Source organism: Sturnira hondurensis, unplaced genomic scaffold, assembly GCF_014824575.4.
Source record: "Sturnira hondurensis isolate 20B ecotype Veracruz unplaced genomic scaffold, ASM1482457v3 Scaffold0015509, whole genome shotgun sequence".
Classification (NCBI taxonomy): Eukaryota; Metazoa; Chordata; class Mammalia; order Chiroptera; family Phyllostomidae; genus Sturnira; species Sturnira hondurensis.
This window is the reverse complement of record NW_028088140.1, coordinates 13,486,960-13,507,417: the sequence shown is the minus strand read 5'-3', so window position 1 is coordinate 13,507,417 and position 20,458 is coordinate 13,486,960. Positions and strand designations below refer to the sequence as shown.

At 38.7% G+C, this 20,458-nt stretch overlaps 1 protein-coding gene and 1 pseudogene across 1 annotated transcript in view; one reads left to right on the top strand and one right to left on the bottom strand.

Annotated features, from left to right (window-relative positions):
• KDM5A (lysine demethylase 5A) overlaps positions 1-20,458 on the bottom strand; it is a 133,932-nt gene that overhangs the window by 36,121 nt on the left and 77,353 nt on the right. The window contains exons 19-24 of the mRNA XM_037064822.1: positions 16,797-17,152; positions 13,123-13,261; positions 8,552-8,731; positions 7,543-7,704; positions 5,242-5,793; positions 4,718-4,861 (exon numbers count right to left, since the gene is read on the bottom strand). Coding sequence (XP_036920717.1) covers positions 4,718-4,861; positions 5,242-5,793; positions 7,543-7,704; positions 8,552-8,731; positions 13,123-13,261; positions 16,797-17,152 — 1,533 coding nt within the window. The remainder of the gene's footprint in view (positions 1-4,717; positions 4,862-5,241; positions 5,794-7,542; positions 7,705-8,551; positions 8,732-13,122; positions 13,262-16,796; positions 17,153-20,458) is intronic.
• LOC119000007 (Y-box-binding protein 1-like) lies at positions 18,953-19,921 on the top strand (annotated as a pseudogene).

Genomic DNA, 20,458 nt, shown 5'->3' with positions numbered 1-20,458 from the left:
TGTGGCCAAAGAACTTACACGCATGACCCAGGGACATAGACCGGGGGCTGGGGGGATTGCTGGTGGGAATGGGGGTACTGGGTGGATTAGGGCAAAGTGGGAAAAATTGGGACAACATAATAGCATAATCTAGAAAATATATTAAGCAAAAGAAAGATGTAGTTTATATATAGATCTATCAATCCACTTTATCTAATATTAGGTAAAACTAAAGTCTAAGACAAAATCTACTCTATTTCCAATAAAGCTCAAGCCACCCAAGTATTAATAAGGGTGAGAAGAAAAAAAAATTTAAGTGCTTGACTTGCCTCTCTCTAAAAGAAGCAATTACTGAGATACAGAAAAGGAGCTTCCTGGGAGACAATAACTACTATTGTTTTAAACCCTCTCTCCTGATATATAATTCTGCACATATATGCATTTGTAAAATGTAAACTATAATATGAATAAATGGTCTCAGCAAAGGTAAACAATATGCCTTGAAAGGAAGTAATCATATGAATATCTGAAGGAAGGTTTCCCAGACACAATCACAAAAGATCTATGACAGACTTCTTCATTAAATATGTATTTTCTTAAGCAGTAATTTTCTTTTCTTTTTATTTCTTTTCTTTTTCTTTCCTTACCCAAGGGGGGGAGGGAGGGAGAAAGAGAGAGATACGTGAATGTGAGAGAAACACTGATTGGTTGCCTCCTGTATGCACCTGACAGGGACTGAAAACTCACAACCCAGGCATGTACCCTGACCAGAAAACAAACCTAAGACCTTTGGTTTTATGGGAGGATGCTCTAACCCAACTGAGCCACACACCCACCAGAGCAGTAATAATTGTCTTGAATTGCTCCTCAGAGTATTTTAATTCTGTTCACAGAATATTACATACAAAATGAAGTATACAATGCAGAGCAAAAACCATCTGTTTTAGACATTTAAATGCTAGGATAATTTCAAGATCAAAGGACTGATTTTATTTTTCTATATAATTACATACTCTTCTTCCTAAACTACTAGGGGGCTCCCCCAGTAGTAAATATATTAATTCAAACTATCTTAAGGATAATTCAGGGTCACAATTGGGGAAATTATACAAAGGAAAAGATTGCCAAGCTAACTCCAATAAATTTGCAAATAAAATTTTCATCACAATTAAGTGCTTGCTTGCTCTCTGGGGAAATACTCAACAGTGTATTTCTTAAAATGCACAGATAGCTGTAGCAAGGTAACTTTTATAATGAATTAACTTAAGCCTTGCACCACTCTACTCTTCTGAGCTATCAACACATTGCTAACACTATAAAATCCATTACTTTTATGTTTCTACCCTGCCAATACCCCTGACCAAAGAAGAAACATAGGGTGAGACTCCCATATAAATTTTAGGAAAAAAGACTACTCCACACAACCATACCAAAACACAGTTTTGATCCTTAATCCTGAAACCATGTAATATTTGTGGTTTTGTTTTTATAAGTTACCAATCTGCTTCCAAGTAAAAAGCATCCTGTTTAACAATTCTATAATACTGGGTAGAATTGCTGATTATTAATGTGCTTGACAGATAATCCAATATCGGAGGCCTCTAAGCTATGGAAAACAGGCAATTCTAGTATTAGCTAAATAATTTATATGTGGCATGGGCTGCATGTCCTTTTAGCTGCTCCTACTTATCCTATACAACAAAGATGGTCATTAACTTCGGGGTAACAAGGTGTGAAGAACATTATTTTAACAGAAAAATTCGAGTTTCAACTTTTCTCAAGTCTTTATTTCATGTGACTTAAAAATTCCCTCATTAAAACATCCCCTGGATCCATTTGCATCTTGAGAAAAATATTTTCTACCAGATGATTTAAAGGCATCTGTGATGCTTGGTTTTAATTTTATATCCTAAAAATTTAATGTTGATGACATTCATGCTCTAAGAATGACCTTATTGACTTCCAGCCAAGATGGAGGCATAGGTGGAAACATTGTGCCTCCTCGTACAACCAAGTTTAAAGACAACAAGGATTTAGTAACAAAAAAGCAACCAAAACAAACAGAAAATAGACCTGTACGTAAGTCTGACAACAACAAACCATTCATCCAGAGCCGTAAGAGGGACAAGGGTCAGCAGCTTTTGGAGCAGGGTCCTGCAGGAAAAAGGAGCTGGACCAACCCAGGCGCAGAGGCGACGGTTAGCAGATCCCAGGCATGGGGTGACAATAGGCAGACCCAGTGAGGGTGCAAGGCAGCTGGCTGACCGTGGTCACACATTCATGTGAAGATAAACCAGGCAAAGGAGCGAGCAGTGAGATAGACTGTGCAACCCAGGGCCCCAGAGCCAGGAAATAATGCCTAAAAGCACCAAATGGAAAAACTTTCAGGGGTCAAGGTGCCAGGAGAGGCTTCCAGGCTCACAGAGAGTTCATTGGAGAGACCCACAGAGTTGTGGAGGGTGCACAAGCCCACACAACTGGGAACTAAAAGCAGAAGGGCCCAATTTGCTTGTGGGAAGCGGTAGAGGGGACCGAAATCTGAGAGAGCACAAAACAAATGCCATAGCCCCTCTCGGACCCTGCCCCCACATACAACGCCAGAACCCAGCGACTGGCTTGCCCCATCCTGGTGAACACCTAAGGCTCTGCCCCTCGTACATAACAGGCATGACCAGACCAAAAGATTATGGCTCAAGAAGAACAGTTCAAAGCCCCAGAGCCAATACTTCTAAGCAACCAAGAGACAGCCAACCTATCAGATACACAGTTCAAAACACTGGTGATCAGGATGCTCACAGAACTGGTTGATTTTAGTCACAAATTAGAGGAACAAATGAAGGCTAAACTAAGTGAAATGAAGGGAAATGCACAGGGAACCAACAGGGATGGGAACGAAACTGGGACTCAGATCAATGGAGTGGACCGGAAGGAAGAAAAAAAAATAACCAAACAGAACAGAATGAAAAAAAACAAGAATTCAAAAAAATGAGGAGAGGCTTAACAACCTCCAGGACATCTTTAAACATTCCAACATCCAAATTATAGGGGTACCAGAAGAGGAAGAGGAAGAGCAACGAGTGGAAAACTGATTTGAACAAATAATAAAAGAGAACTTCCCCAATCTGGCAAAGGCAATACACTTCCAGGAAATCCAGGAAGCTCAGAGAGTACCAAAGAAGTTCGACCCAAGAAGGAACACACCAAGGCACACCATCATTACATTAGCCAAGATTAAAATGAAGGAGAGAATCCTAGAAACAGCAAGAGGTAAGGGGACAGTCACCTGCAAAGAAGTTCTCATCAGACTGTCAGCTGATTTCTCAAAAGATACCTTACAGGCAAGAAGGGGCTGGAAAGAAATATTGCAAGTCATGAACTCCAAAGACCTACATCCAAGATCGTTCTATCCAGCAAAGCTTTCATTTAGAATGGAAGGGCAAATAAAGTGCTTCTCAGATAAGGTCAAATTAAAGGAGTTCATCATCACCAAGCCCTTATTACATGAAATGTTGAAAGGACTTATCTAAGAAAAAGAAGATAAAAATATGAACAGTGAAAGGACAGCAAACTTACAGTTATTAACAACCACACCTAAAACAAAAGCAATCTAAAAGGACAGCTAGATCAGGAGTGGAACCATAGAAATGGAGATCACATGGAGGGTTAGCAAAGGGAGTGGGAGGAGGAGAAGGGGGGAGAAGGTACAGAGAATAAGTAGCATAGATGGTAAATAGAAAACAGACAGGAGGGAGGACAAGAATAGTATGGGAAATATAGAATCTAAAGAACTTGTGACACATTGACATAAACTAAAAGGGGAATGGTGGGGGAGGGATGTGCAAGGTGAAGGGGAATGAAGGGGGGGAATGGAACAACTGTAATGGCATAATCAATAAAATATATTTTTTAAAAAAGAATGATCCTTATCTATCTGATTTGTGTGCTGAAAAGACTAAGCCCTGGGTGGGTGGCTCAATTAGTTGGAGCATCATCCCATGCACCATAAGGCTACGGGTTTAGTTCCCAGTCAGGGCACATACCACCTAGGATGCGGGTTCACCCTGATCAGGGTGCATATGGAGGGCAACTGATCATCAATGTTTCTCTCTCCCTTCCTCCCTCTGAAGTCAGTAAATTTATCCTCAGGTGAGGATTTTAAAAAGGCCAATAAAATCCAAGATAAAACAAACTGGCCAAAACTTTCTCTTCATCACCAGTGTGGTGTCATTATCAAAATAATCATATTGAGGGCAAATAATACATTCTAACTGCAACTACATCTGCAAATTCAAACCATAGGCCCAAGTATAAACCATCTCTGACTATGACATTCATCTAGCACCAGAGAGATGAGAGACCAAAGCAAAGGGCTACAGCTTACAGAAACAATGAAATTCTTAAAATAAAACTATATTGATGTTAACAACTCAAATAAAAAATAATGAAAGCAGCCATCAAGCTTTCAGTAACTAAATGCATAATTTTGCTACTCCCCCTAAGCCATAAAGACTTACAAGGTGATGAAAATAAATTCTGTTTAAAAATTCCACCTTTTAAAAATTGTTATTTCATTAATTTATATTTTTTGAGCTTTAACAAAACACTATCATCATGAACTATAGATAAATAAATTATTAGCTTTCTCTTCTACTCTCAGGCCTCAAACATCAGTATTAAATAACTTTTTAAACAAACCCAGTGATCAAGTATGTGACCACACACCTGGTCATGTAATTACCTTCATGTCATAGCCATATGTCTCCCGAATGTCTTCATCAGAATCTGTTTCTTCATCATCATAATCCATTGTTTGTCGAGGGGAAGAAGATACACTGCTTACCATCCGGTTAAAAGCAGACTGCTGGAAACTAGGTAAGTGTCCCTAAACAACATTTCCAGGATGAACAGAGAGACACGCTAAATAAACATGAGTACTACGTGACTGTGACTACCAAAGTGTAATGAACTTGAAAAGTGGCTAGCTAACAGAATTCACCAGTTAGGAGATATCAAATTATCTGCCTATGATACCAAGGTCTACCTGAATGATATATGCAGATAATTTTCAACTAAAACAAGCTAGGTATATATCCAAAGAAAATCCTATGGGTGTATGCAGAATGAAGGTTTTATGAATAATATAGTTGCTGGCAGCTTACTGTTGTCTTCCTAGTCAACTGCTATGATACATTTGATTTACTATTTACACACTGACAAATATTATCTCATGAAATATAAAAAGAAAGAAAATCCTAAACTCACCTGTAAGTCTGGATTGGCAGCTGCTTTTTGGAGTTCTGCACTGATGATCTTTTCAGTTTTTTCTCGAGCTGCCTGCTCTACCATACGCTGACTCAACACAGATAGTTTGGCCAGGGCAGAAGACAGTTCATCTGTGGCTAGGGCCTGCCGTGCTCTATCCTGCCAACTCATAGCACGTTCTGTCAAACACTGTAGGGCCTCTCCTTCAGGCAACCGTACAGGCAACTTCTGAAGGGATACTAGGAGTGACAGAATGGTCTCTAGCCTTGGCCTTCGAGACCGCATACAAAGAGGGCAAAGAAATTTTACTTCTTTAGCCTGCCAGCTAGACCCTTTTTTCTGGGAACATGACTTAGGCAGGGGAACACAGCTGTTATGGAACCAGTCTTTGCAGAGCTCACATTGCAGCATAAACCCACTAGCTGTCTTACGGCAAACACAAAATTTCACTTCTTCTATGCGGTCCACCATTGTCATCTTAGCTAGGTTGGCTGCCCTGAGGGAATGCATGGCTTCAATCTCTTTTTGCTCCCGTTCTTTGAAAACTGCCACCTGTACACAACAAACATTTAATAGAAAGGAGTCACTGGAAAATATTCCAAAAGTATCAAATCCTCAAGGCTAAGGGATCACCTACAAGTTGTGGTCTCATTGTGACAAAACATTTTCCTTTCAAAAAAATCAGTTGTCAATCATTTCCTAAAATGTGCGGCAGCCCTGACAGTTTCCATGCAAACACTCCTTGTCTGTAAAATGGGCAAAGAGCTAACATATTTGACAATTTTATCAGTAGGGTACTTTGAATTCTTCTGTAGATTCAGTAAATATGCCTTGAAATCAAACAACCTGCATATGAAGCCTGGCTCTTGTACTTATGTACTGTTGATCTGGTGCACAAGTTTTCTGAATTACAGTTTTCTGGAAAATGAAGATACCACCAACCTCATTTTGCTGTTTTATGGATTAAATAAGATAACACATCAAAATGCCTAACTTGGTGCTTGGCACAAGGTAAACCCTCAATAAATACTAGTTCCCCATCCCCTTGAAATTCATTCCTTAGGAAGAAGTTCTATACAAATCAATTTTCATTTCTTTTTAGAAGGCCCCTCCAACTTATGTAGAAGTAGAATAGCACAGCCTGATGGCCTATTACAACAAGATTTTACATAGCTCATTTCAAAAAAGTAAACAGAAGTAAATAAAACTTAATTATCATGAATACTGACAGTAGATTTTTAAAACTCTTTCATAGCTTTGAAACAATTTTGAAATGATTTCCTTTTCCACTTGTCTGGCCAAGACTGACCTGTTAGGCAGGCTCCTTAATAAGAAATCACCCCCCACCGCCACCAAAAAAAAAATCATTTCCACTAGCCTCAAAACAGGATCAATATTGCTAACAATATTGTAAAACCTATGTATGGTACCAAGTAAAGTACCTAAAATATTGGGGGAAGCACTCTGTCTAACCACTATGCTGTACAACTGAAACTAATATAAAATAATGTTGAATTCAAACTGTAATTGAAAAATAAAATTTAAAAACTCCTAAAAACAAAAAGCAGAAATCATTTGTAGGCAGAAACAGCCACACAAAATCCTTACTATATTACACATTGGAGCGGCCATTTGAAACTCCTTACTATTACATAATAAACTCATTTTTATTTTCCATTTCCTCAGGCTCCTAGTATTCTTAACATACTGCTCCTACTTTGCAAAAAATAATTCTAATTGGAAACAAATATTTTATTCAGCACTCAATATACCACTGAATGCTACTGAGTGAAGGGAGATATTTTAAACAGCAGCTGGTATCAGTAAGCTGATACAGTTCCTGTGAAAAGCACATTAATATTAAGTGTCACAAATTATTATTAAATTCTAACCCAGTAATCCCACTCCTAAGAGTCAAGTGAAGGAAAATAACTTGAAAAAGGAAAAGGCTATACAAAGAAATTCACTTTATTAGTATCCATAAGAGTGAACACTTAACCAAATGTTCAACATCAGAAAAATGTTCAGCAAATTATTGACAATTTGACAGAATATTAGACAACTATTAAAAATAACAAGAAACAGATAAATGGAAAAGAATTCTAGGAAGAGAACAGAATAATAAACTTTTTTGTATACTTTGGTTATAAATATTTTTAAAATATGTGAAATATATATAACCATAAAGCCAAAAAAGTATACACAAATTTTAAAAGAACACAAGAATAGTGAATCTGCTACTATCATCACAGAATTTTGTATTCTCAGTGCAAAGTTAAGATGTGTATCATAATTTCTTACCACCATGGCTGTATCTCTGGTTTCCTCCAATCCTTCCTCCAGATCAGTCAGAGGCTCAAGGTCCAGATCCTTTTCTTTTTCTTTTTCCATTAGTTCTTTTACTTTTTTCCTTCTGTTTTTACCACTCCCATATATACCAATATCAGTTCGGGGACTTAGCACCTACAAAAATAAAACCAAACATTGAGCTCTCATTAAAAAAAAAATATTAGAATTAAAAATACTAAAAGGAAGCATTTACTGACTGCTCACCAAGTCCTAGGCACTGTCTTAAGGACTTTACACACATTATCGAATTCAATTCTCATAACAACTCTCTGAAATAGACAGTATCATCTGTATTTTACAAACAAGGGAAACTAAGGCTCAGAAAGGAAACAACTTGACCAAGGATACAGGGTTAGTAATTAGGAAGCCAATCTTCAAACGTAAAACTAACTTACTATGCTTAAATGCTCAAAATGAGTAGGGTAATATGTATTTAAAATTATGCTACTGAGAAATGAGACCTTTCAGCGATGGAGTCTATTAACAAGAGAGACAAGATCCAGGCTGATTGCTTTTTCTGGACACAGCACAGTATGAATGAGAAATAAATCTGTCATAGGCTCCAAATTTCTGGTCAGCATTTAAGATTTTAGTTATTTATTTTTTGAGAAAGGGAAAGGGAGAGAGAATGAGAGGGAGAGAAACGTCAGTGTGAGAAACATCCCTTGGTTGCCTCTTGTACCCATCTCTGGCAAGGACCAAACCCACAACCCACGCATGCGCCCTGACTGAGAATCAAGTCAGCGACCTTTAGCTTTGTGGGATGATGCCCAGCTGAGCCACACCAGTAAGAGCTCTGGCCAACATCTGATATTACCTAACAGGAATCTCTTGTACAACCCTCTCTTGTACAAAATAAAATGAAAACAACCCTCACCAATAATATTACCTATAGGTATTAAATAATCAACTTCTGATGAAGGTGTTAAAGTATATATATATAAAGTAAACCACTCTTTACCTGTAACAAAGTATGGCTAGAATTCTTCTTAAGAAAGGTCCGCCCAGTCCGTTCTCTCCATGCCCGTGCTGCTGCTACTTGTGATTCTACTTGGGGCAATGCATCAAGACGCACAGGGATGGGGCGCCCTTTAGCCGATAGGCTCTCCAGCTGCTCCAAGTAAGCATAGTTGCTGCCACTCTGAAAAACAAAAGTACATTATCACACAATTTACATTCACTTATGAAGTGTAGCAATCTATTGTCAAAGACCTTACAAAGAGTTTAGAATAATTTTTTAATATTGTTCTTTAAACCTCATTGTAGCTCTTGAATTAATAGAGCTACCAATGTTCTCTTTAAAAAGTTTGTAAAAGGCCTTGGCCAGGTAGTTCAGTTGGTTAGAGTATCATCCTGATATGTCAAGGTTGCAGGTTCAATCCTCCATCAGAGCACATACAAAAATCAACCAATGAATGCACACATAAGTGGAATAACAAATCACTGTTTCTCTCTCTCTCTCCCTCCCTTCCCCTTGGTCTAAAAATAAAATCAATACACTGTTTCTTTTAAAAACCTGTGCAAATACAATATATACGTGTACTGAATTGTATACACCTAAAAATAATGTTATTAACCAATGTCACCCCAATAAATTTTAAATGTTTGTGTAAATTCTGTTGTCAAAGGTTTTAATTTTACTGATTAATGAGGAAAACAGTAAGATGTAAAAACCAGTTCAAAGGACGATGTACAAAACAGACATATATATGCTTAGAAATAAGGAAACAAATTTGCTAATGGATGGAAACAGATATTTAATATCATACAGGACAGTGGATAATGTAAAGAACAGGCATATAACTTCCAGTCGAGATGGAGGTATAAGCAGACAGACTTCACCTCCTTGCACAACCATATGAAGAATTACAACTAACTTCAAAACAAACAAAAACCCCAGAACTGCCAGAAAACTGAATTATATGGAAGTCTGACAACCAAAGATTTAAAGAAGACATATTCATCTAGATGGGTAGGAGGGACAGAGCTAGGGAGCTGGGTGAAGAGGATGTGGTGTGGCAGTGGTGTGTGGGGGAGACTATGAGGAATGGGCCATCCCACAGGATACCTGAGGAGCGAGCCCCAGGCCAGACTGCACTGCCCAGGGTTCTAGCAACAGGAAAATAAAGCCTCATAACTCCTGAATACAAAAATCAGGAGGGGTTGGGACAGCAGAAGAAACTGCTGGTCTCTCAGAAGAGTCCATTTGAAGGACCCGCAGGGTCGTAGAATACATGCAAACCCACCCACTCTGGGAATCACCACCAGGGCAACAGCTAGAGGAGTGTCAGTCACGTAAGTGACCGAAAGCAGGGTGAGTGGCAAACAAATCTGCAGTCAAGCAGTGGCACTGGCTCCTGTCTGACCCACACCCCCATATACAGAGCCACAAAGCAGTGAAGTGGGCTGCCCCATCCTGGCGTTTACCTAAGGTCCCACCCCATGCAATGTAATATAGGGAATAAAAGCAGGGAATCAAAGCAGCTCTACCTAATACACAGAAACAAACACAGGGAGGCTGCCAAATTGAGGAGACAAAGAAATATGGCTCAAATGAAAGAACGAAACAAAACCCCAAAGAACTAAGTGAAATGGAGATAGCAACCTATTATACAGAATTTAAAATACTGGTGATAAGGATGCTTAGAGATCTCACTGAGTATGACAAAAGCCTAAGAAAAGAAACAAAGACTATGCCAAGTGAAATAAAGAAAAGTCCACAGGGAACCAACAGTGAAGGGAAGGAAGCTAGGGTTCAAATCAATGATTTGGAACATAAGGAAGAAATAAACAGTCAACCAGATCAGAATGAAGAATTTCAAATAATGAGGAGAGACTAAGAAGGCTCTGTGACAGCTCCATACATGCCAACATCTGAATCATAGGGATGCCAGAAGAAGAAGAAGAGCAAGAAATAGAAAATTTATTGGAAAATATGTTGAAAGAAAACTTTCCTACCTTGGTGAAGGACATAGACATACAAATCCAGAAAGCACAGAGTCCCAAACTCGTTTGACCCAAAGAGGACTACACCAAGACACATCATAATTAAAATGCCAAAGGTTAAAGTTAGAGAATCTTAAAAGCAGCAAGAGAAAAAGCAGAAAGTTATCTACAAAGGAGTTCCCACAAGCCTATCAGATGATTTCTCAAAAGAAACTTTGCAGGCAAGAAGGGACTGGCAAGAAGTATTCAAAGTGATGAAAAGCAAGAACCTACAACCTAGACTACTTTACCCTGCAAAGCTATCACATAGAATGGAAGGGCAGATAAAGTGCTTCCCAGACAAGGTAAAGCTAAGGGAATACATCATCACCAAGCCCTCATATGAAATGTTAAAGGAACTTACTTAAGAAAAAGAAAACAACTTCCAGCCAAGATGGAGGTGTAGGTGGAAACACTGTGCCTCCTCCCAACACCAAGTTTAAAGACAACAAAGTTTTAGTAATGAAAATGCAACTAAAACACAGAAAATTGAACTATACATAAGTCGGACAACAATGAACCATTCAGTCAGACCAGTAAGAGGGGCACAGCCAGCGGCAGAGTTGGGTCAGGCAGGAAAGATTCACTGGACTGACCCAGGAGCACAGGCAACCGTTGGTGGATCCCAGGAATGGGGCAGCAACAGGCAGAAACAATGAGGGCGTTAAGGCAGCAGGCTGACCGCAGTCACACATTCACACGCAGATAAACCAGGCAAAGGAGTGAGCAGTGAGACAGACCACACAGGCCCCAGTCGCAGGAAGCAGCAGAGGGGATGGCCATTGCCCCTCTTTGACCACGCTCCCACATACAATGTCATAACCCAGCCACTGAGTTGCCCTGCCCTGGTGGTACACCTAGGGCTCTGCCCCTCATACATAACAGGCACAAACAGACCAAAACATCATGGCTCAAGAAGAACTCAAAGTCCCAGAGCCAATAACTCTAAGTGACCAAGAAATAGCCAACCTATCAGATGCACAGTTCAAAGCACTGATGATCAGGATGCTCACAGAATTGGTTTTTAGCCACAAATTAGAGGAACATATGAAGGCTAAACTAATTGAAATGAAGGGAAATGCACAGGAAACCAATAGTGATGGAAAGGAAACTGGGACTCAAATCAATGGAATGGACCAGAAGGAAGTACGAAACATCCAACCAGAAAGGAATGAAGAAATGAGAATTCAAAAAAATGAGGAGAGGCTTAGGAACCTCCAGGACATCTTTAAACGTTCCAACATCCGGATTATAGGGGTACCAGAAGGGGGAAAGAAACAGCCACGAGTGGAAAACTTATTTGAACAAATAATAAAGGAGAACTTCCCCAGTCTGGCAAAGGAAATAGACTTCCAGGAAATCCAGGAAGCTCAGAGAGTCCCAAAGAAGTTGGACCCAAGAAGGAACACACCAAGGCACACCATCATTACATTAGCCAAGATTAAAATGAAGGAGAGAATCCTAGAAGCAGCAAGAGATAAGGGGACAGTCACCTACAAATTCAGACTGTCAGCTGATTTCTCAAAAGAGACCTTACAGGCAAGAAGGAGCTGGAAGGCAGTATTTCAAGTCATGAAATCCAAGGACCTACAGCCAAGATTGCTTTACCCAGCAAAGCTTTCATTTAGAATGGAAGGACAGATAAAGTGCTTCTCAGATAAGGTCAAGTTCAAGGAGTTCATCATCACCAAGCCCTTATTAAATGAAACGTTAAAGGGACTTATCTAAGAAAAAGAAGATAAAAAATATGAACAGTGAAAGGACAGCAAACTCACCGTTACTAACAACCACACCTAAAACAAATGCAAACCAAGAGGACAGCTAGATCAGGAGCAGAACCATAGAAATGAAGAACATATGGAGGGTTAGCAACAGGGGAGTGGGAGGAGGAAAAGGGGGTGAGAAGGTACAGAAAATAAGTAGCATAGATGGTAAGGAGAAAATAGACAGGGGGAGAGCAAGAACAGCAGGGGAAATATAGAATCTGAAGAACTTGAGACACGTGGTCATAAACTAAAGGGGGGAAGGGTGGGGGAGGGGGTGTGCAGGGTGGAGGGGAATGAAGGGGAGGAATAGAACAACTGTAATGGTATAATCAATAAAATATATTTTAAAAATAAATAAATAAATAATAAATAAATAAATCCCAGAAAAAGTGAACTGAAAAGAAATTAAAAAAAGAAGTCATTAGAACTTGCTTGACTCACAGTATGTTCTTTCTTGGTGCAGCAATTCATATCCTGAGTACTCTAAATGCTACTAATGGTTTTTATAATTCAGAAGAAATATTATGTAGACAAGCACACTCTTATTTCTATCTAGCACAAATTTCATTTTGTCATCTTTTACAGAAGGGAGTCAATAGAAACAGTAATGTTTAATAAGTAATATTTATTTTGAAATACAAAATCAGATGGGAGAACAAGTGAATTTTAGTAACTATAATTATTTTATTATGGTTATTCTAATTCTTAAAAATTAAATGCTTATGATTCATCTGTGAAAAAGCATTATCTGAATGATTAGAAAATTCAAAAGGTTCCTTACCTGAAGAGCTTCCACTTTAGCTGTCCATTCTTGAGCCTTTTGTAAGGCTTCTTTCAGGGATAGCACATTAGGTAGAAAAGCTGGAATGTTCTTAGCTTCACTCACAATGCTTTCTAAACTTGCCACACTGTGTCTTGGTCTAACAATACACAAAAAGTAGGGCAGACATATGAGAAAAAGTCAAACTACTAAAATATGTAGAGAATTTTCATACACTTCATTTCATTTAACTTACCATAATTCTGTAAGGGAGGCAAAACAGCTATTATCTTTATTTCCATTTTATAGGTAACTTTCAATTATTTTCCCCAAAGTCACTTAATGTAGTAAATGGCACGCACACCTGGAATACTGATGTCTCAGATCCCAAGCTCTTTTCACTACACTAAACTGCCCCTACTTGAGTTCTCCACAATATCTGAAATTGTCAAAGATGCATAGTAGATACAATGTGGAAAGCAATAGTCTAGAAATCAATTAATGTTGACCATGAACATTTAATTAAACTAGAGTCATTAACACCTAGTTACACAAAGATGAATAAAAAAGACCTTTATCCTCAACTTATCAGAATACAGGAAAGCATGTACTGGAAACTAAGAACAAATTACTACAGCGGGTAATGATTAATTCTGCCTAGGGAGACTGAGAAGGGCTTTGAGCCAGGCCTTAAAGGTAGGTGATTTTGTCAAGTGAAAGGTTAAAGGAAAAAAAACAGGAATATAATGGACAAAGAGACATACAAAAATAAGTTGGCAATCTATTTTAAGATAAGGAATGGTATGAAGATTGGGGGAGGGAGTAAAAGAAAGAGCATGAAGTAGGGGGATTTAGCAGGAAAGAAAGATGTAAACGGATCAGAGGTCTTGAGAGTCCTGAATTTCAGTATGTAAACAATGGGAAGCTGCTTAGGATGGGAAAGGTTTTGCAGCCATCCATGAATCCTACTATGTGGTAGGCACTACGCTAGGTCCCAGAGATTATTAATGTGCAAGAGTAACAGCATCCTTATAATACTTTTTAATCTTGTGGAGGAGGGGCTTATTAATAAGGAGTGAGATGCATGTGCAATAACAGAGGAAAATAAAGATGCTATCAGGTTATATACTAAAAGGACCTAATTGACTTCGCCGGTGGAAAAAAGGATTGCCAGAAATGACCTCTAAGCTTTCTCATACTTTTTGAATAGAAGTTAGTCAGAAAAGTTGGGGCCACAGGGCTAGTGGAGGTGCGCCACAGGTAAAGAGCAGAGATGAAGGCTGCTCCCTAGGAAAACAAATGGTGCAAAAGGTCCAGAGATAAGCAAGAACATGGCATGTTTGAGGAACTGATGGTGGGGTGGCAGGTGTGATCAATATGTCAGAATGCAAGAGGAAGAATGTCAAGGGATGAGGGGAGATATTTAAGCAAGGGGCTAGATTATAGGTTGGCCTTATAAATCAGGTCAAGGAATCTGAACTTCATCCCAAGTGGAATAGTAAACAGTGAAGAGTTTTAAGCAGGGGACTCAAAGTCACACCTGTATTTTAAGAAAATAATAGTTGCAGTCCAGGGACTGGATTAGAGAGAGGTGAGCTCAGAGATGGGACCTATTGCTATGATTCATGATCAGTAATGACAGCAACTACCCCTCCCTCGCCAAAATAAGAATGAAAGTGAAAAACCAAAGAAATAGAATCAATATGACTTGATAGTTAACTGAGTTTGATGGTAAAAAAAATAGAAAGCAGGGGTCAAAGTTAATTTTCAAAATACTGGCTTGTTCAAATGAATGAAAGATGGTATAATTCAAAGAAAAAAGGAACAAAGAAAGAAATTATGGAAATAAATTAATGGATCTAATTTTGGATATGGGAATTTGAGGGGCATCCAATGGAATTATCTAATAGGCAGATGGTATCTATGAGGAAAAAAAGCTACTATGTTATAGACAAAAATTTGGAATTAATCAGTAGAATGATGGCAAACAGAGCCAAGAAGTTAGATGAATTTTCAGGGAGATATACAAAGTGAGAAAAGCAGCAGTTTAGGACAGAACACTGAGGAAAGCCATTATTTAAGCAGAGAGAGAAGCCCAAAGGCAAAGGAGGAGGGTACTAAGAAAAAAAAAGGTCAGTAGTTAACCAATACTGAGAAAGGAAGCATATTAAAAACGTGTTTCAGAAAGGTAACTGTGACAGGAATTAGAAAAGGGAAGACTCAACTTCCCACCATTTCCATCACTTCCTACTTCTTCACCAATTTTATTTTCTTCATGACACTAAATATCTAAAATTCATTCATTTCTTCACAATTCAACTGTCTCTCCCCTCTAGAATGTTGGCTCTATTTTAGTGCAGGGACCTTGTGTGTCTTCCTTCCCTACCATCTCCAAAGCATTTAACATTAGTGCCTGGCATGTATTAGGTATTCTGTAAATACTTAGCAAATTGAGAAGATCAAGGGAAAATATAAAAGTATTATAACTAGGTCAGTGACAAAAAAGTTGAAGAGAAAGATATAAAAGACATTTTGGAGGGAAAAAAGGAAGTTTTCAAACATTACTACCAACAAATTTCATTCATTAGACTGTAAGTAGATGCATCAGATATACCAAATCATAGTGTTAAATTGCAAAATTATTTAGCTTCTCCCATTTAATATTCTCCTACCTCCTGGAAGTCCCATGAATCTGAAGACACAGAGTAATCTGAATGTTTTGGATAAGAAGAGTTATAAATAAATATAGTTGCTATGCTCCTTAGCATCTGAAGAGAAAAATATCTAATAAACGTGGAGCCTTTTTTGGCTGAGCAGAACTATGTTAATTAAATCATCTAAGACCTCTTTTTGAAACCATTCAAAATAACTGGCTGGCAAAGAAAAGTACATGAAGACATTATAGTAGAAAATACTTTAAATTTGAGCTGTTATTTAATAATTATACAATCTCTCTAAACATCCCAGTTTCCTCATCCTCACAATAGAAATTACATAAACATTAATCTTAGCTGCTAAAAAAACTGTTCCTTCATAAAGAACATTACAGTCAAATTAGTTGATATAGAGTCAAATATGCTATATTTAAATCTCACAAGCCCAACAAGGTGTTATGCTAATGCTACTACTTAACACACCTATGCCTGATTCTTATCTCTCACTACTTTCCTGCATACATCTTCTACTCCAAAAAAGCCCATTTAAACTTTTGTCACATGAACACTCCTTATATACCTTAAACTTACTAGCTTATGACATTTCTCTTGCTTCTTCCACTTCAATCCTACTCATTTTTCAAGTTTCTAAGTTCTTACATTTCTCTCAAGATTCACTTCTGACCATCCTATAGCACTTTTCTGCACCCCTATAGCACTTTTCCTATAGCACTTTTCTGCACCCCTCAGTTAATAACATAACTGCAATGAACTTCATAGTTCTCAGCTCCTAACTATAGTATCAGCAATGGGAGGCTCTAAACAAAACACTATTTTGTATCATGTAAAATACTAACAAAATACTTTGCACATAATACATGGAACTGTCTATATGTAGAATCATTTCATAACATGGTGCTTGGTCAGGGAAGGTATAAAATATTTAATGAAATATTTAATGAAATAGACCCTGTGTTCCTTTTCTCATTCTGCTATCTTACTTAGTTTGAAAAAGGTAAAGTCACCAATATATGTGTTCACCTTGCCTGTAGGCAGACCTTAGCCTTTTCTTCCCATCGCTCAGAGACTGTAAGGAGCTCCTGTAGTTCAGTCATTGCTTTCTCCACAGCATGGTGAGGAGCCAACCCTACCCCAGAGTCTATTAATTTCTTCAGGACATCCAAAGTGACTTGCTGTGGGTCTGACAGAGTCAGTCTTACTTCATCCAACCATCGAGCCTGCTGTAGCTCCTGCTTTAGTCGGGTTAATTCAGGTAACTCCACATAAAGACTAGAGCCCAGGTCTATCAACATCTGGAGTTTAGAAGAGTCTGGGGTTTCATCCATCATGGCCTCTTGAGCACGTTCATGAAACTCTTCCACATCATCCAGCAGATTCTTAAAAGGCCAAAAGGATAAAAATTAAAAATAAATTTAAATGATAAAAAATGAGTAATAAACATATTTTGTAGGCAATAAAATAGACAGTTTTTTTAAATATGTTTAATGATTTTGGAGAGAGAGGAGAGGGAGAGAGGGACAGAAAAGATCTATGAGAGAGAGAAACACTGACTGGTGGTCTCCCTTACGCACCCTAAGGATCAAATCCGCAACCTAAGTATGTGCCCTGACGGGGAATCGAACTCCCAACCTTTTTGTGTACAGGACAATGTTCCAACCAACTGAACCACACTGACCAAGGCAAATAGACATAATTTTGATAGGTAAAATTATCAAATTCTAGACCACCTAATAATCTCACCATCATAGCACCAAATTGATATAAGAGTTAAGGGTGTAAGTATGCTTCTCTATAATCACTTACATAGTCCTACTTTTAAAATACAATTCATTTAAAAATATGTAATGAGCCCTGGCTGGTGTGGCTCAGTGGATTGAGCACAGGCCTGCGAGCCAGACGATCGCGGTTCAGTTCCCAGTCGGGGTACATGCCTGGGTTGCAGGCCAGTTCCCAGCAGGGGACCCACACACAAGAGGCAACCATACATTGATGTTTCTCTCCCTCTCTCCTTCCCTTCCCCTCTAAAGATAAATAAATAAAATCTTTAAAAAAATATATACGTAATGACTTCTGACTTAGATGTAGGCACTGTTCTAGGCACACAGCATTAAACAAAACATACAAAGTCCCTGTCTTCAAGAATATACATTTCAATATATGTGGCCAGTCACCAAATACATGAATAAAATGTCGGGTTTTTTAAGCACTATGAAAATAAAATAGAGCAACACAATATAGAATGAACAAAAGTGCAGCATATTACTTTGCAGTAGTCATTTGAAAGACAGATGAACCAAAACAAAAATGAGAAGGTAAATGTGGGAACCTCATGAACAGCTAGGAATAGAGCAGTTCAGACAGGGCAAGTAATAATTGCAAAAGCTTTGAAACAGAAATGACCCTGGTGTCTTGCTCCAAAGTGGATGATAGGGAGCAAAGTAGATGAAGAGTATGACAAGGCCCCCAAAATGGAAATTATTTATTAAATATTGTGTATTTATTCTCACATGTTTAAACTTCAGTCACCTTCAAAGCACTCTCCATTTGACGCAAAACACCTATCTAGAAGTTTTTTCCACTGCTCAAAATAGTTTTGAACTTGTCAATTTTGATGCCTTTTAGTGCTTCTGCCATTTTTGAGTCACTTCTTCCATACTGGCAAAACATTTCCCTTTGGAAACCTTTTTCATCCAGGTAAACAAAAACAAAGGCACTCGGGGCGAAATGTGTGAATAGGAAGGATGGGGTCTAGGAGTTACACCATTTTTGGTCAAAAACTGCTGAACATGATGCAGTGTGGGCTGGTGCACTCATGAATCACCCATCATGAAATGGGTAAAGGAGCTAAAAGGATCTTCAAAAAAAATGTACTGAAGCCTAACATAGCCTCTCAAAAAAACGCCAGCTGGTACACTGATATAGATGGGTTCCTAGAACATTCACCTAGTGGGGGAAGCCTGTACTACAATGAAAGGGGCCTGCCCTCCAGAAAATAATTCTGTTTTTTGGAGGGGTCCCCACCTCATAAATGTAGTTGACAGTTCATCAAGTAGTGAAAGCAGAGAGCAAACCCCAGAGAGCCCGAAGCAGCCCCACCTGCCACCAGCCTAGTTACCATCACACCCAGGGAGGAGCCACAGCTGCCACAGCCAGCCCAAGTCTCGATCACTGAAACCATGAGCAGTAAGGCCAAGACCCAGTAGCTGCCTGCCGCCCCCTCAGCACTGCCAATACCAAATGCAATACCACAGGGAGTGGTGGCCCAGGCAGCCTCAGATCAGCAATGCCTGCTGGAGAGGACAAGAAGGTCATCCCAACAGGTTTTGAGAAGAGTAAAATGGTTCAGTGTAAGAAATGGATATGGTTTTATCAATAGGAATGACACCAAGGAAGATGTATTTGTACACCAGACTGCCATAAAAAAGAATAACCTCAGGAAGTACCTTTGCAGTAAAGAAGATGGAGAGACTGTGAAGTTTGATGTTGTTGAAGAAAAGGGTGCGAAGACAGCAAATGTCACAGGCCCTGGTGGAGTTCCAGTGCAAGGCAGTAAATATGCAGCAGACTGTAATAGATACATGCTATCTATATTGTAAGGATTCTCCTCATAATTACCCGTAGAATTACCAGAATTACCAGAAGTAAAGCAATTACCAGAATAGTGAGAGTGGGGAAAATAATGAGGAGTGGGAGAGTGCTCCTAAAGGCCAGGCCTAACAGCACTGGCCCTACTGCAGAGACCCTATGGGCAATGACCACAGTATTCCAACCCACCTATGCAGGGAGAAATGATGGAGGGTGCTGACAAGAATGGTGCAAGAGAACAAGGTACACCAGTGAGACAGAGTATGTGTCAGGGCTATCGACCACAATTTACAGGGGCCCTCATTGCCAAAGACAGCCTAGAGAGGAAAGCAACGCAGAAGATAAGGAAAATCAAGGAGCTGAGACCCAAAGTCAGCAGCCACCTCATCATTGGTGTTGCTGCAACTTTAATTACTGACACAGACACCCAGTGAACCCTAAACCACAGGACAGCAAAAAGACAAAAGCAGCTAATCTACCAGCTGAGAACTCGTCTGCTCCTGGGGCTAAGCAGGGAAGGACTGAGTAAATGCCAGCTTACCATCTCTACCATCATTCTATTTAGTCATCCAACAAGAAGAAATGTATATGAAATCCCAACAAGAAGAAATGAACACAAGACTGGAGCTTAAGACCTTGGTGCTTACTTCTGCCCATTGACCAGATAACTAGAATTATTGGCATTAGCTATGCAACAAGGGGTTTTCATTATTTTTAGCTAAAGACATCTCTTTTTGGTAATGACGAATGTTTTGTGTGTGTGTATTTTTTTTAATAAACCTGATTTTTCTCAATATACCTTTAAAGGTTTTTAAACTATTTTATATCTGGTCAAGTTGAGATTTTTAAGAACCACACTTTTAATTTGCAATAAAAGTTTACAACTTGATTTTTGCAAAAAAGTAACAAACTGAATAAGGTCTTAAATTAAAACACAAGAAAATAAATAGAGTTGAAGAATAAGCAGAAGTCAGATTATGAGTTTAGATTTTATTCTAATAGTTTTGGAGAATGACTGGAACCAAGGGGAAGTGATATAATTTTATTTATATTTTACATGATCACTCTGGCTACTAATGTCAGGAACAAAAGTAGAA